Raw genomic sequence first — 13,961 nt, forward strand, 5'->3', positions numbered from 1 at the left:
TTGCTCTTTTCCATTCAAGTTGGCTCATGACGATCTGGCACTTCCGTGTATTTATACTCATGGAAGTAACGAGAATAGTGTTGGTATTAGTGCCAAGTATTGTCGTGACATGAAAACAACGATAAAGCATTTCTCAAAGCATGACATTCCAAGAGATCATCAGTATGCAGGAAGGGTTGCTAATGCTATTCAGGAAATGGCTAGCAACTATTCTTTGATCAATGACCAGCAATACCCCATTATTAGACTAGAAAACAAAAAGTCGATGGTTTGTAGAATCAGACATGGAATAAGATCCATCTCTAATCACTGTAACCGAATCAGATATAAATAGATATATAAACTGAAATCATGCAGTATTGGATTGCGAGTTGTATTCACATAAAATAAACCACTTTTGTATTGATCTTGTAATTCATGTGTTCAACAGTTGTTTCCATGCCAGTTGCCCAATGTTTACCTGAAATGTTAGTTTTTGAGGTTGAACAGATGTCAAGGATATGGAATGTACTGAAACAGAAATGTAAACATTTGTACAAGAATAAACATCAAGATTAGTGAATCAAAGAAAGACCAGCAAGATTAGCACGAATCAAACATGACTGTTTATCATACTCTTGTTTAGTAATTCGTTTTGCGTGAATATTGCAGTAAAAAATGAAAACAGAATTTGTCTGATAAAATAGCAGTATGAGCATGACCAAAAGTTGATTATATCTCAAGAAAATCAGACATCAATTATCAATACTTGAAGATAATCGCACATTGAATCTACACAACTGTAACTTGCACAATGTCTGCTATTTTATCCATCCAGAGTATCAAGTCTGTTTTTGGGTTAAACAATTTTACTGCATTCATTACATACCATTCACGATACTTGACATATCCCAAATCCAGACTATTGTCATGCAATGCTGCTAATCAATTAGATTCAATAGATGTACCAAGTCATGTAGACTTGCAGGATGAATCCATAACCAATGTAAAAAATATCAAAAAGCAGTCATCATTCCCTGAAAATTGGTTTTATTCTCATCAAACCGACCATCTGCAGGCGTCCAGATCTTCGCTTGCATCCGATGTCGTTGAATCGTTTAAAGAGATACCCGCACCCACCAACACTTTGACAACTCCAAAATCCTGTAATTCCGGCAATTCAAGCTATAAAACTAACAAGTCTATTTTAACGCTACCAGTGATTACTAGAGAACTAACGCCAGCTGAAATAGCTTTGCTTGAAGCGTTTGATCAGATGGTTTCAACAAGGACTCGTCTTTATTCAAAACAGGCAGATGATCTGTTGGATGCTGTACTGCCTCCAGTTCCTACCAAATGGTCACAAAAGGCTGGTTGGACTTGTTACAATCCAGATGGCACGATGGTTCCTGTCGAGGTAAAATATAAAAATAATGGTTGAATTTGAATCATTGTATATGCCAGAATCTAAGCTTATTTGTAATGTAGCATCCACCGACTGGAGAGCCATTAGTATTTGATGTTGAAGTCATGTATCGGATCACAGACTTGCCAGCAATGGCCATTGCAGCATCACCCACGACGTGGTATTCGTGGTGCTCCAATGTACTGCAATCATGTTCAAGTCAAGATACCTTTGATCAGCGAATTAGTTTAGGAGATCCAAGTATTCCACGACTTGTTGTGGGTCATAATATCATGTACGATCGAGCACGTATTTCTGAAGAATATTTGCAACATCCCACTATGCTGGCATATCTATGCACCATGGGATTGAATTCATCCTTGTACCGATCCAATATTCGCGACACAATTGCTTGGTCCAAGATGATTCAAGGACTGACAGATAAAAAGTATGATTCAGCTCCAGTTCCACAAGGATATTGGGAGTATTCTACCAATACAGGAAAGCGATTTGTAACAGCATCCTCTTGCAACAGTCTCAAGCATTTGGTCGAACTACACTTGTCCAAAAATATGAACAAGACTCTGCGAGATCTGTTTGAGCAAACTAAAATTGAATTGGTTCGCGACTCGAGCCAGTTTCAATCTGCTATACAGTATTGTGCACAGGATGTACTGCTTACACATGAACTATACAAGAAACTCTTTGCTCAATTCAAACAAGAGTATGCCGATCCGCACTCGGTGGCTATGCAATTTAGATTGACGTATGATGCAGAGATTCAAACCCTATGCCGACAATTCAAAAGCATGCAGAGTGAATTGGAAAGTCAAATGGAACAAAAACTTGAAGCCATATTGGAGCATATTTTGCTCAAATACAATACTATGGAGAATAGATTCAACACGAGTATAAGTCAGTTGGATTGGACATTGAAATCACACAAACAGCTCGGTATCAAGCCAGCATGGTATCGTAGTTTCTGGGATTCAAGCAAGAAAAGTATGCATTTGTCCATCAGAAAAGCAGCCACAGCACACATTCTTGAACTGCAATGGGATGGACATCCAATGCTGTATTCAAAGGAGCACGGATGGGTGTATCGGATCCAAAGCGATGGCAATTCGAATACGACAAAGGTCAAGACAGGAAAGAAACTCAAAGCCAATACAAGAGTACAAGTGCCGGATGATCGATCGATTGTGTCTGGACAAGAGTATGCGTATTTTCGAGTTCCTCATCCAAATGGCACGAATGCACAATGTGGAACACCTTTAAGCCGAGGTTATTACCATGCGATCAACCATGACAGATTGACATCATCGAGTGAGATGGGACAACATTACTTGGATTTATATGCACGATGTTTGTATTGGGAACGACTTGGTAACATGTCCAATGAATAAAAACAGTATTGATGACCACAAGAGTTGAATAAACTTGACAAGTTTCTGTTTAAATCCACTCATGGCCAAAACAAACGATTCAACTGCTGCTAGTACTAGCAATGCTGGTAGATATCAAGTACATCCAGAAAGTACTGACACTACTCCACTGGTTGCACCACCTCCATACGATGCATTCCCATCATCCACACCACAGACTCAACCACTGCAGTCGTATATAGTTCCTCCAGTAATAAATCCTATGCATATCCCAGGAGGTCATTACTATGTTCCTGCTCATAATCAACAGCCTATGCCATCCATGCCTGGTCTAGCACCTATGTTGGTGCATACTGTGCACGTCAACGCATCCAACCTTCCCATTGGCTGTCAAGTGACTGATGGCAGACTGTTGCTTCCTATTGCTGAACCAGTTAGGATGTATTGTCCATATGACCGTTGTGAAGTGCTGACAACTGTTGAGCGAACTCCAGGCTGTTTCGCTTACTCCATGTCTGCATTCTTATGCTGTGTCTTTTGGCCTGCCTTTTGTCTGCCCTTTTGCATGGATCGTTGTCAGGTATTTGTTCTGTTTATGAGTATGATGACTTTTGTAACTGGTTGTAACCCAACTCTTTCTGTATCATCTTGTTATCATCATATTGTAGGACAAGATTCATCGATGCACTCTATGTGGTCATACTCTAGCAATAGCTTCAGACTAACTCTCTTCAAAACTTGACCTTTTGGATGATCCTGTACTGCTATTCAAATATATATTTGTCATCAAATAATTGTATTGTTACTGATGTGTGGTATTGTTTGCTGTGGAATCGTTACACCATTTAAAAACACATGTGTGGTTAATATATAAAAGACGATCGAGTTTAGTATTCAAACTGCTGCATCGATATATGCCAATTCTGACATGACTTGCAAGGCCGATGGTCTTGCTGATGGATCACGATGTACCATTCGCATGACTAACCCAACAATCTGTGGACATACACTTTCTCCATTTAGAAATCGCCATACTCCATCACTGGGATCACCTACAACCCCACCTGTAGTGGATCCAATCGATCCTTTTCTTTGACCTAGTCCTACACTTGCTAGTTTACCTGATCCGGATTTCTGCAATCCGCTTTCAAAAAACCCACGTTGAATACCAACCATCATGTGAACAGAACTTCTCGCTAATCCAAAAGGTTCGTGTCCTGAGATTAAAGCAAAAAGTGTCACACCCAACGAGTACACATCTACAGGAAACGAATACGCTGTAGCTGGATTGAGTAAATCAGGTGCAGAGTAAGCCAGCGTGCCTCGTCCTAGTCCATTAATAAGTGATTGCGAGTTGGGAGAAATAGGTGATCCTGGTAATACCGGAGTGGGAATACGTGCCAAGGATGGATGTATTGAACAGGTTGAAGGAATTTTAAGCTGAGGTGGTAAAGAACCTGGTCGTTTTGATCCAACAGATGGTCGCTTGGCAGTTTGTGACGCTTGAATCTTGTCAAGTTCGTCTTCTTTGGTATCGTTTTGCACAGTTTCATCAACGTGCATCTCAAAAGCAATATCCGATTCCTTGGCTAGATGGTTTGGACTGTTATGAGTGGAATCTGAAATAGGTGCACAGGGGAGATTCACACATGGTGAAAGTTCCTCGAGCGCTCTCGAGGGTCCCATCTCGGGTATAAAACAAGCATTTCCAAAATCAGCCAATCGAACATCCAAAACATTGCCAATCAAAATATTATGCGGTTTGATATCGTGATGAACAATTCCAATAGAATGAATGGCTGCAAGCGCTCCAGCAAGTTCACGAGCCCATTTTAACCATAAAAGCTTTCCTATACTCTCACCGTGTGCAAGAATCCAATCCCATAAATTTCCATTTGGAAGGTATTCAAGAACTAAAATAAGTTGTGGGGTCGGATCAGGTGGTAACGAATGCAATGTGCTGGTTCCTGCTCCGTAGGATGGTGACTGGAGTGCACTACAAGCTGTTGCTGAATGAGCTGAGCTTATGGACGATGCATCAAGTGTCGATACAGACAATGGCCCAACACAATTTGTTTTTGTAAAGGTTCCTAGCGATTGCACCAGTTTGGTCTTGACACAACGAGCATTGATATCTGCTTCATCCTTGACTCCAATCAACTGAACAATATTTGGATGTAAGCCTGCAACACGACGAAGAATAAATGATTCTGCAAGTCCAATACTCTGAGCCTCGGACGACGTATACATTCGCTTTACTGCACATGGATAAAATGGGGTGTTGTCTGATTGGTTAGATGTTGTTGAAAACCGTCTTGTGGTACTTGGTGTGGTATCAGAAGCCGTGTCAGTATGTATAGGAGAATCCACTTGCAATGGACTCTCCACCAGCGTATACGATCCTTTATACACTTCAGCATACCGACCTTTTCCCAAAAAGTTTCTTTTGGTGGGTAAAAACGATAAATTGATTCGACTTAACCCAGCAGGATGAGTAATGGGACTAGACACAGTACTGTCCAATTGCCCATTGTTTCCCTTGAGTAAATTATGCGATTGTTTCAGTGACTGTCCTGACCGAATGATTTCTAATGAAGCCTCAATGCTTGGCTGAAGTGAGTTGCCATGATTGAAGCGTTGCTTGGTATCTGTTTCATAAGGTTTGGAAAGTGTGGGTAAAATTCGAGTAGATTTCAAAGCAAATTCTGCAGACGAATTGGCCAGTGATTCTACTTGCACAGGTGTCTGGGATGAGTGATGAGAATCAGCACATAGTTCGTCCAAATCCACAAACCCTCTTCTGCCACCTGCATTTATATTGCGCAAGTAAGCTGTATCGGTGTTTGTAAAATGGGTTCCCCAATACTTGGCATCCGGAATAGTTGATGCATTGACTGCAGTAGCCAATGGCCAATGTTGAGGATGCGATGAATGAGAATCAAGTGTCAATGGTACAGTCATGGATCGCACATCCTTGCCAGGCAAATAAGGTTGTGGACTGATGGATCTTTGGGCATTTTCTATATTTGGAAATATATTCTCGGTGGTAGGGGTATGAACGATGTTAGGTATCTGATAGACCGTGGGGCTATTGGATCCAACTGAAGATTCTGCTTGTCTAATGTCTAGCCCCTCCCTTAGACAAGCAAGTTCCTGATACGTCATTTTGATAGCAGGCTTTGATATGGATTGAACAGTATCAAAGATGGAATTCCGTAAAATGGGAGCAGCAGCAGGTTTATGGTCAACATTGTCATGAGCATCAGTTGTTGAATGCTTTAGTGAGCAAACCGGTGCTGATGATGTATTGGGTTCAGAACTCAATGACTCTGTATGGAATATCGAATCCTTTCCAAACTTGAATGGCTCATATCCATTGTTCTTGTAAAGTGTTTTACTATTGGTAATGGGAGAAGGCCATCGCAAAGAGTCAGTAGAGGATGGATGCTGCTTCAATATGGATGCTGCTGAATTGGTTGCAATGGCAGATGGTGAATGGTAGGAAAACGGTTCAGACATGGACTGCTTTAAAGTGTAATAAAAGCAACCTTTGGTCAATGATGGTTAAAGTTTGACACGACAAATCTGTTCAACTCCGCGCTTGAAATAACTCAAGTTGATGAGCTTATTCGGCAAAACTATTCAATTCCAACACTTTTGTTTCGCTGATTTCAATTCAACTTCATTTATTTTAAACTACGTTTTGGTGAAATCCAAATTGGTTTCATTGACTGCAATCAATTCCTCTTTACTTGCTTCCTTGTCTGTTACGATGCTAGTCAACAATGAATCCATCGATTGGTCACCATTGGGCATCAATTTAACCTCCATGTTGCTCATGTCCTGTTTGGGACTGGATATAGATTGACGGTTAGATTCTGTAACCAATGTAGTATGGGATGGCGAGTGGTGATCAAGTGCTGATCCAATCCATCCATCCACTCCCAACTTTTCCAAATCCATTGAAAAGTGACTCGATTCAATCAATGGAAGTGCTATTTTTTTCAAAACTTTTTGCTTATTCTCTTGATGCACATTGTCATCGTTCTCTGGAATAGACTTTCCTCTAATATCACAAGATGTGTTGCTCGGTAAATCGTCTCGTACATCATGTTCAGATTCGATTGGAGTGGGTGAAAGATTTCCAAATGTCCACATTGACTGATTTCTTGTAGGTGTTGCTGGAGATTGTGTTTCTCCTGTCATGGCTTTTCGTCCAAATCCAAATATTCCAAACCGTTTCTTGGTAGTGATGGATTTGATAGATGATCCAGATGATGCACTCACGCCTCCAGCAGACAACGGTCCAGGTGAAATGCTTGGCTCACAACTACTGCGTTTAGGATTGGTGCTGGCAGAATTGTAAAAAGTATCTTTTCCCGCATAATGATGTGTAATAGGCGACGAGCCTTTGAGTTGGTGGAAATCAAATACTGATCGAGATCCTTTAATACCTTCGCTGTTTCGCTCACCGCGAGCAAGCCCTTTGGCTAATTTACGTTGAATCTTGCCAAAAAATCCACCTAGTTTAGTTTCTGATGGCGTTGTTGCTGAAGTACTCTGTTTCGGTGTATTCGGTGATTGAGTGATTGCAATAGTAGGTGTAGGTGTGGATACTGTAGCCGAGGTGGGGAGCGTCGAAAAAGTCGCAGCTGCATGCATTTCATTCACATCTTTTGATGCGTCAGTTGTAGCATGTCGAGTATTGGTTGGCAGTATGTTTGAATCACCACCACTTATGGGTTGATAAGAATGCAACTCTTGTGTGATAATACTCAAACTGGGTGTCGTTTTCAATGCAAGACGAGTCGATAAACCAGTTTCTTTAGTCGGAGATGTGCTGCCATCGTTGTCATGCAAAGTAATAATGGGTAAACTCGAGCGATTAAAATAAGTCGTCTTTTTGAACGAGATTCCAGATTTGGTGTCTTCCAGAAACAAAGGTGCCGAAGATGGGTGGAGTTTGTCGTTTGTTTCTATAGCAATTTCATCGGTTTCTACAACTATTTTGACACTTTTCCTTGATTTTAAAGACTCGGCAACATTGGACTCTACAGTAGCGTTAGTACTGCCCATTGAGTTTTGTCGAACAAATGGAATTTTGATTAAATTGTCTTGCTTTAATCCTTCTATAGAGCCAGCACCATTAGAAGGTTCGCATTCAAGATTAGCAAAATTAGAAACACTCTCCATATTTGGCACAACTCCAGTAGTATTATTAGACACATGTGTTGAATCCTGATGCGCAGCACCACCAATACTCTTGTTTGCCTCCATTTCAGAATGCAATAGCTGCTCCTTGTGCTTACGCTTTTTGCTTAATTTTCTCGATAATCGTCGAATGAGAGAAATAGTCTGTTCAGACATACTTGCATTCGAATGATGCGTAAGCTGTGGAGGTGTGACTACATCCAACGCAGGAGATACATTGACGATTGACGGCGAAACTACAACCGATTCATCTATAACCTGCTGCACAATGGCCTTTTCTTTGTTACGGTTGTCATGCTTATTAAAGAATCGCACTCTCAAACGCTCAAAAAACTTGACCGCATCATTACTATTCTTACCGCGTGTATGTTTTTGTTCAGACAGGACACATTCCACACTATGGCCGGCTTTATCAGTAGAATAGATTTCTGCATCCATGATATCCAAAGCAGAGACAGATCGAAAGGAGTTGGCTTTAAAAGACATAGGATTCATACTCGGTTCGACTTGAACCAGTGAAACACATTCTTGACTTTGACGTGACATATCATGAATGTCAGACGTGTCGAGTGGAGGTGGATCAAGTAACTGTTTCTGTGTATTTTCGTATGTAAACTGCTGATGCATTTCAGATTGCTGTTGTTTGAGTTTATATACAACTGCATCGGAATTCGACCGACCAAGTTGAATCATAGGAATGGATTGGGATACTGAAGATGTCTGCGAAAAAGTCTCGATTGGTTTGTGTGAAATAAGACTTGTTTCGTCATGGATGTTTTGAACTTGATCACAGTCAAGTGGAAGGTCGGGTTTGAAATCTTGTTGACGTTGATGAATGCGACGCAAAATATTTACACCGGGTTTACGTCCAAGACTGGATGAATGTATAGATGAGCTTCGAGTAGGTGGAATTGGATCGGTATCCACATCTGTAAAATTCAATTGGGCAAATTGTGTTGCCTTGGATACAGACAATGGTGATCCAATATAGTCTATAGAATGATCATCCAACATACTCTGTGTGTCATGGTCCAAATCAGTAGAATATTCAGCACCAGTATGTGGAATATCCATGTATGATGGTCTCACAACATCATCTGGAGTCTGTATAGTATCAAATGGAGAAATGTGCTGGTCAAACGGATCATTGGAACGTGTCAGAGTAGCATAAGACTTTGGCAAAACAGTATCCGTTGGAGGAATAGATGTGAACTCGTCAAAGACTCTGTCATGAGTATCAGATACAATCACTGAAGAATGATCACAATCAGCTGCAAATTCATCATCCACAGATGGTGAAATTAGAACATGCATATTATCTGTGGAAGCAGTATTGATGTTTGATGTAACAACCGGGGTCAAAACCAAGGGCGTTATCGATGCAACTGCTGATGTCGATGCACTCAATGCTTCATGTGATGCATTACCCATATCAGTTAAAGTAACTGATGATGTGACTGGCTCAATTATACCCACATGTTCAGACGCGGTAGCAGCCTTGGAAACAACACTTGGATTCGGGCCAGCATTCACATGTTCCAAAACTCGCTGCCTCAGTCGTGTTTGCAACCTCAATGCATCCAAATCTGATTCGGGAGCTGAAGACACTAGACTTTTGTCGTTATTCTGACCACTACTATTCACAAATTTACTTCCAGCAGTCACCGAAAACCAAGTGGGTCGAAGTCGCGTGGTAGGAAATGACAAGGTAGGTGTCTGAACAACCGGGGCGGTAGTCTGTTGAAGAACTTGCTCGTCCGTATCATGTTTTTCTTCAAACAGCTCTATAGATGCTGCTGAAGTATTTGTATCCAGTCCATCATGATCCAGTGGAGATGACAAGATAGACAAGTTTGATGATCCTTGGCGAGATGCTGAAAATGGACCAACAAGACTCGGTCCTCTTTTTGGGGACATGTGCACCATTTCTGGTTTATCACCAAGAGTGAAAAGTGATGTTTGAGAATACCGACGACGCATTTGAACTACCAAAGGCGTGGTGCTTGATGGCTCTTCATTAGAATATGTAGGCGAGTTGACATCGTGCTGATCATATGGCTCCGCAATCTTATTCAAAGCATTGTTTTGAATAGGCGCGACAACAACAGTCGAGGTAGAGGTTATAGCACCAATATCAATGGTTTCTTTAGAATGGGGAAAAGTATCATCCAAAGCATGTATTTTTTCCTTGTATGCAAGTTCAATATTTGACATGACGGTCGAGGTAGCTGGCGATTCGGTAGAGGCAGACTCAAAATGTGATATATTGGAAACCTCGTCACCAGTGTAGACGGCTTTACTTGTGTTGGGTCGAAAGGCATGTTTTGATGATGGTGAATCTGCATGTTTTGAAACTAATGGTTCAGGAAACTTGCCCAAAATAAGATCAGTGTTTGATTTTGCTCCAAAACTCGGTGTTGGTGTAACCAAAGTATGAGATAAAGTTTGCAAAGAGGGAGATGTAGCCATTGTTTCTGGCACAACTTTAGATACAAAATCAGACGCTTTGTCTGTTGAATGATTGCTTGGTAGATTATGCATTTTTGGTTCTGACACACCAGTTTGCGGTACAGCAGACAACTGCCGTGCTTGAATACGTGACAGAGTAACATGATCAGATAAAATATGAAATGTTGGATCCAATTCTTGTACAAACGCCTCGACATCATCCATTACATTATTAATCTCTTCTAATGCACGTGATGGACCAGCAGATTTGTTGGTACTTCTCGAGTCTGGTCGTGCAAATTTCTCAGCTTCAATTATACCGAGAAAAGGCAAATCGTAGTTGCTTTGCCTCGATCGTTGTATTCCACGACCTCCTGAATCATTGCCGACTCTTCCGGTATAAGTGGGATGTCCTTGCTTATAATGCATTGGTGTTGAATCATTTTGACTATCTTGTGGTGGTTCAGACAAAGGGTTACGATGTAGTGTGTTGTGTAGCTCGTTGTCGATTACAGTTTCGCTATCATCTGGAAAATCAGCATCACTGTCAGGATCGTGCTCTGCCTGCAATAAATCAAGAATACGTTGCTGAAGAGGTCTAAATGGTTTTTCCTCTTGCAAATCCAGTGAAGGATCATCTAGACAAACCAAAGAAATGGCAGCACTTGATGCAAGAGAGCTGTCAGATACATGGCGACGAAGTTTATGAGATGACGTAAGTCGCCTATCGACAGAATCAGATGCACGCTGTGTGTTGGACACATCCTGCTATTCAAAATGGTAAAAGGTTAGAATGCAACACAATGTATTTCAACAAAAAAAGCGAAGTTAAAAAAACTCACATGATTAGATTCAGTATCGTCATGATGCAGAGGTACTTTTTGCAAAAGAAGGTGTTGTTGCATTTGAGTAGCAGAATTAAGCGCAGCCAACTCTTTCAAAGACTTGGAAGCTTTGCTAGATTTTCCAAATCCTAGATTGAGTTTAAATTTGTTGGCGGCACGAATGGTGGAAGAAGAATGGGATGCAGAACGAGTCAAGGATGTATTGTATAGATTTAATTTTGATGGTGAAGCAGAACTAGATATAGGATCGAGTCGAGTGGATGGAGTATGTGATTTTACAGATGCAACAGTAGACGATGGATCTGAACCCAACGAAGTTTCCCGTCGTGTAGATTCAGTATCATCAGAATGTTTAGATGCAGTGTTAGTATGGATTGAAGATACGGCAGGTTCTGTTATCAAGCGAGTATGCGATGAGTTTTTTGAATAAGATGTGATGGCAGTATTATCTTGATGTGCATCTAAAGCTAGACGAGAAGTCGAGTTGAATCCACGAAAAAAGGTCGAGACTCGTTTCTTGAAGGTCTTTGGCTTGTTACGTTTCTTTCGTTCAAGAGTAGTCATTCTGTTTAAAGACTTGCTTTGCTGCACATCAAACTGATAATCACTTGCAGATGGTTTAATGGCCGCATTGTTAGTGAAATGATCCGTTTGATTAGGATGAAGACTGTCATGATGAGAATTGCCGACTTCCATTGACTGTCTGTGTGTCCATTCACCATACTCTACAGCGTCGTCTTCAGCACCATTACTGTCGGAACCAGAGTCGATAAACAGGTCAGTATGGCTTCTAGAGTCAGCAAACAAGTCAGCATGACTCTCAGAGTGCACTAAGTTTGAATGCGATAGTGCAGATAGACGAGAATATATGTCTGGAGGGAAATCGCTATATACAACATGACCATATCCAGTAGTAGTCTTTGAATCCCCATTCATACTCATGTTCAGTAACAGAATTTTATGCTAGAATACCGAACAATCTAAAGTGATTGCAATGGGAATGAAGATTCCGATATTTAAATTGCTTATAACAATCGATTGATAAAGTCTGGAATGGCAAGTGAATACAAGGATAATAACAGAAATAAATTGTAGTTTATGCAATTTCTATACCATTCCCGACTATAGAGATGGTTTCAAAATGCAAGACTTTATACGCATAAAGTTGAATGTCGAAACGCCCAACAATCTTGACGGGTCGCAAACTATCCTGAAAATAATAGTTTACAATATTCTTGAATTACAAGACTGAAGCTAGTCTTGACTTGTCAGAATCATTATCGGAATTGTTGTTTCTGATTAATCCATTCTATCAATCATTTTTGTATTAATGTGTGCATGTTTTACACTCACTCGAGCTGTAATCACTCAAACATTACAAGAGAAACACAGCTTTATGCAACAAGAATATAAATAGTTGAAATATACTGCTTATTGTTTTGAATTGACTGCTCAAGCACTTGTGAAATATACTTTTGAATACTTGATGCAACCAATACATTCTAAATCGCTGTCAGTGTTGATCGAGGGCTTGAGAAGCTAGTGTGTTGGCTCCTTCATTGCCCAAGATTCCTACATGAGCCTTGACCCACAACTAAAAATCAATTAATATTAAATCGTATACAAAACTACAATCTAAACACTTACTATTTTAACAGTGCCAGACCGGTCATTCATGCATTGATCCAACTCTTGCCATAAATCTTGATTCTGTACTGGTTTATTTCTTGGTCCTTTCCATCCATTCTGTTTCCATACAGGCATCCATGCATTCAGTCCTCGTTCTACATAGGCGCTATCTGAATAGATATTGACATGATGGTAAGATGTAGTAGCTTGAAGTGCTCGAATCACTGCAGTCATTTCAGCACGGTTATTGGTTTGGATTGGACTGATAAGACGTTCAGATATATTACGAGAATCTGCATGTCCAAACCATATTCCTATACTTGCTTGAGCTCCCTTTGTACCGTTGGCTCTACAACCACCATCGGTGTATACATCAATGGGTAGATCAAACGATTGTACATATTCTTCAAGGTTTTCAATAAAATAAATTAAACAGTAAGCATCGATACTCGATCCAATACCATCTAGATATGCTAAACTTACCATCGCAGTGGTTGATTTGTTCCAAATCAGATACTACTTCATCCAGAGTCTGAGCAGGTGCAGGTTGATCCGATACAGACAACTCAGGTTTTTTGGATAAAATGTTGAGAATATCTAAAGTGTGAATAAAATGTGCTTGAGATGTGATGGTCATGTTGGAAGAATCATGCTCATCACTCAAGACATGTTCCATTCCATACGGATTGTTCAAAGAATATCCATTCCTGTCTGTATCAACAGAATCCAATGAATGAATAGTAAATGCCGACTTTTTTTGAACTGCTGACAAGTTATGCAATGCATCCAGACTAGAATCTACAGCTGGTGAATCAATTCGAGATGAAAGTGTATTCAAGACAGCAGATGTTGAGGAATGGTTGGTATCATAAGAATCATTGAATGTGTTGTTGTTGATGCAAGAGTAAGATGAATGAGTTGCAGTATTACTATTATAACCAATTCTAAGAAATGCAGTTGCTTCTGATTCTGTTTTGAAGGATTTGAAAACACAACCAGGAAAGCCTGCTACTTGAGCCTGACATTCATCCCATGTAGAATAAATTCCTGTTTTCCGAC

General features: G+C 40.4%; 4 protein-coding genes across 4 annotated transcripts; 1 reads left to right on the forward strand and 3 right to left on the reverse strand.

The window, feature by feature from the left end:
- Nucleotides 1-2,851: 2,851 nt before the first annotated feature.
- On the forward strand, nt 2,852-3,560 carry BATDEDRAFT_92341 (uncharacterized protein; the record flags this gene model as incomplete). The annotated part of the gene is made up of 2 exons (XM_006682616.1): nt 2,852-3,349; nt 3,438-3,560. 2 exons carry the CDS (start codon nt 2,852-2,854, stop codon nt 3,492-3,494), a joined length of 555 nt encoding a protein of 184 aa, XP_006682679.1. The 3' UTR covers nt 3,495-3,560.
- A 103-nt stretch (nt 3,561-3,663) lies between these two features.
- BATDEDRAFT_92414 (uncharacterized protein) lies at nt 3,664-6,288 on the reverse strand (the record flags this gene model as incomplete). The annotated part of the gene is made up of 1 exon (XM_006682661.1): nt 3,664-6,288. The coding sequence occupies one exon, from the start codon at nt 6,286-6,288 to the stop codon at nt 3,664-3,666; it is 2,625 nt and encodes an 874-aa protein (XP_006682724.1).
- Nucleotides 6,289-6,465: 177 nt separating this feature from the next.
- BATDEDRAFT_28243 (uncharacterized protein) lies at nt 6,466-12,215 on the reverse strand (the record flags this gene model as incomplete). Its single annotated transcript, XM_006682537.1, has 2 exons — nt 6,466-11,196; nt 11,271-12,215. The coding sequence occupies 2 exons, from the start codon at nt 12,213-12,215 to the stop codon at nt 6,466-6,468; spliced, it is 5,676 nt and encodes a 1,891-aa protein (XP_006682600.1).
- A 571-nt stretch (nt 12,216-12,786) lies between these two features.
- On the reverse strand, nt 12,787-13,539 carry BATDEDRAFT_28244 (uncharacterized protein; the record flags this gene model as incomplete). Its single annotated transcript, XM_006682538.1, has 3 exons — nt 12,787-12,867; nt 12,921-13,306; nt 13,386-13,539. 3 exons carry the CDS (start codon nt 13,537-13,539, stop codon nt 12,787-12,789), a joined length of 621 nt encoding a protein of 206 aa, XP_006682601.1.
- Nucleotides 13,540-13,961: the final 422 nt, after the last annotated feature.

The sequence above is a fragment of the Batrachochytrium dendrobatidis genome, assembly GCF_000203795.2.
Source record: "Batrachochytrium dendrobatidis JAM81 unplaced genomic scaffold BATDEscaffold_17, whole genome shotgun sequence".
NCBI lineage: Eukaryota > Fungi > Chytridiomycota > Chytridiomycetes > Rhizophydiales > Batrachochytrium > Batrachochytrium dendrobatidis.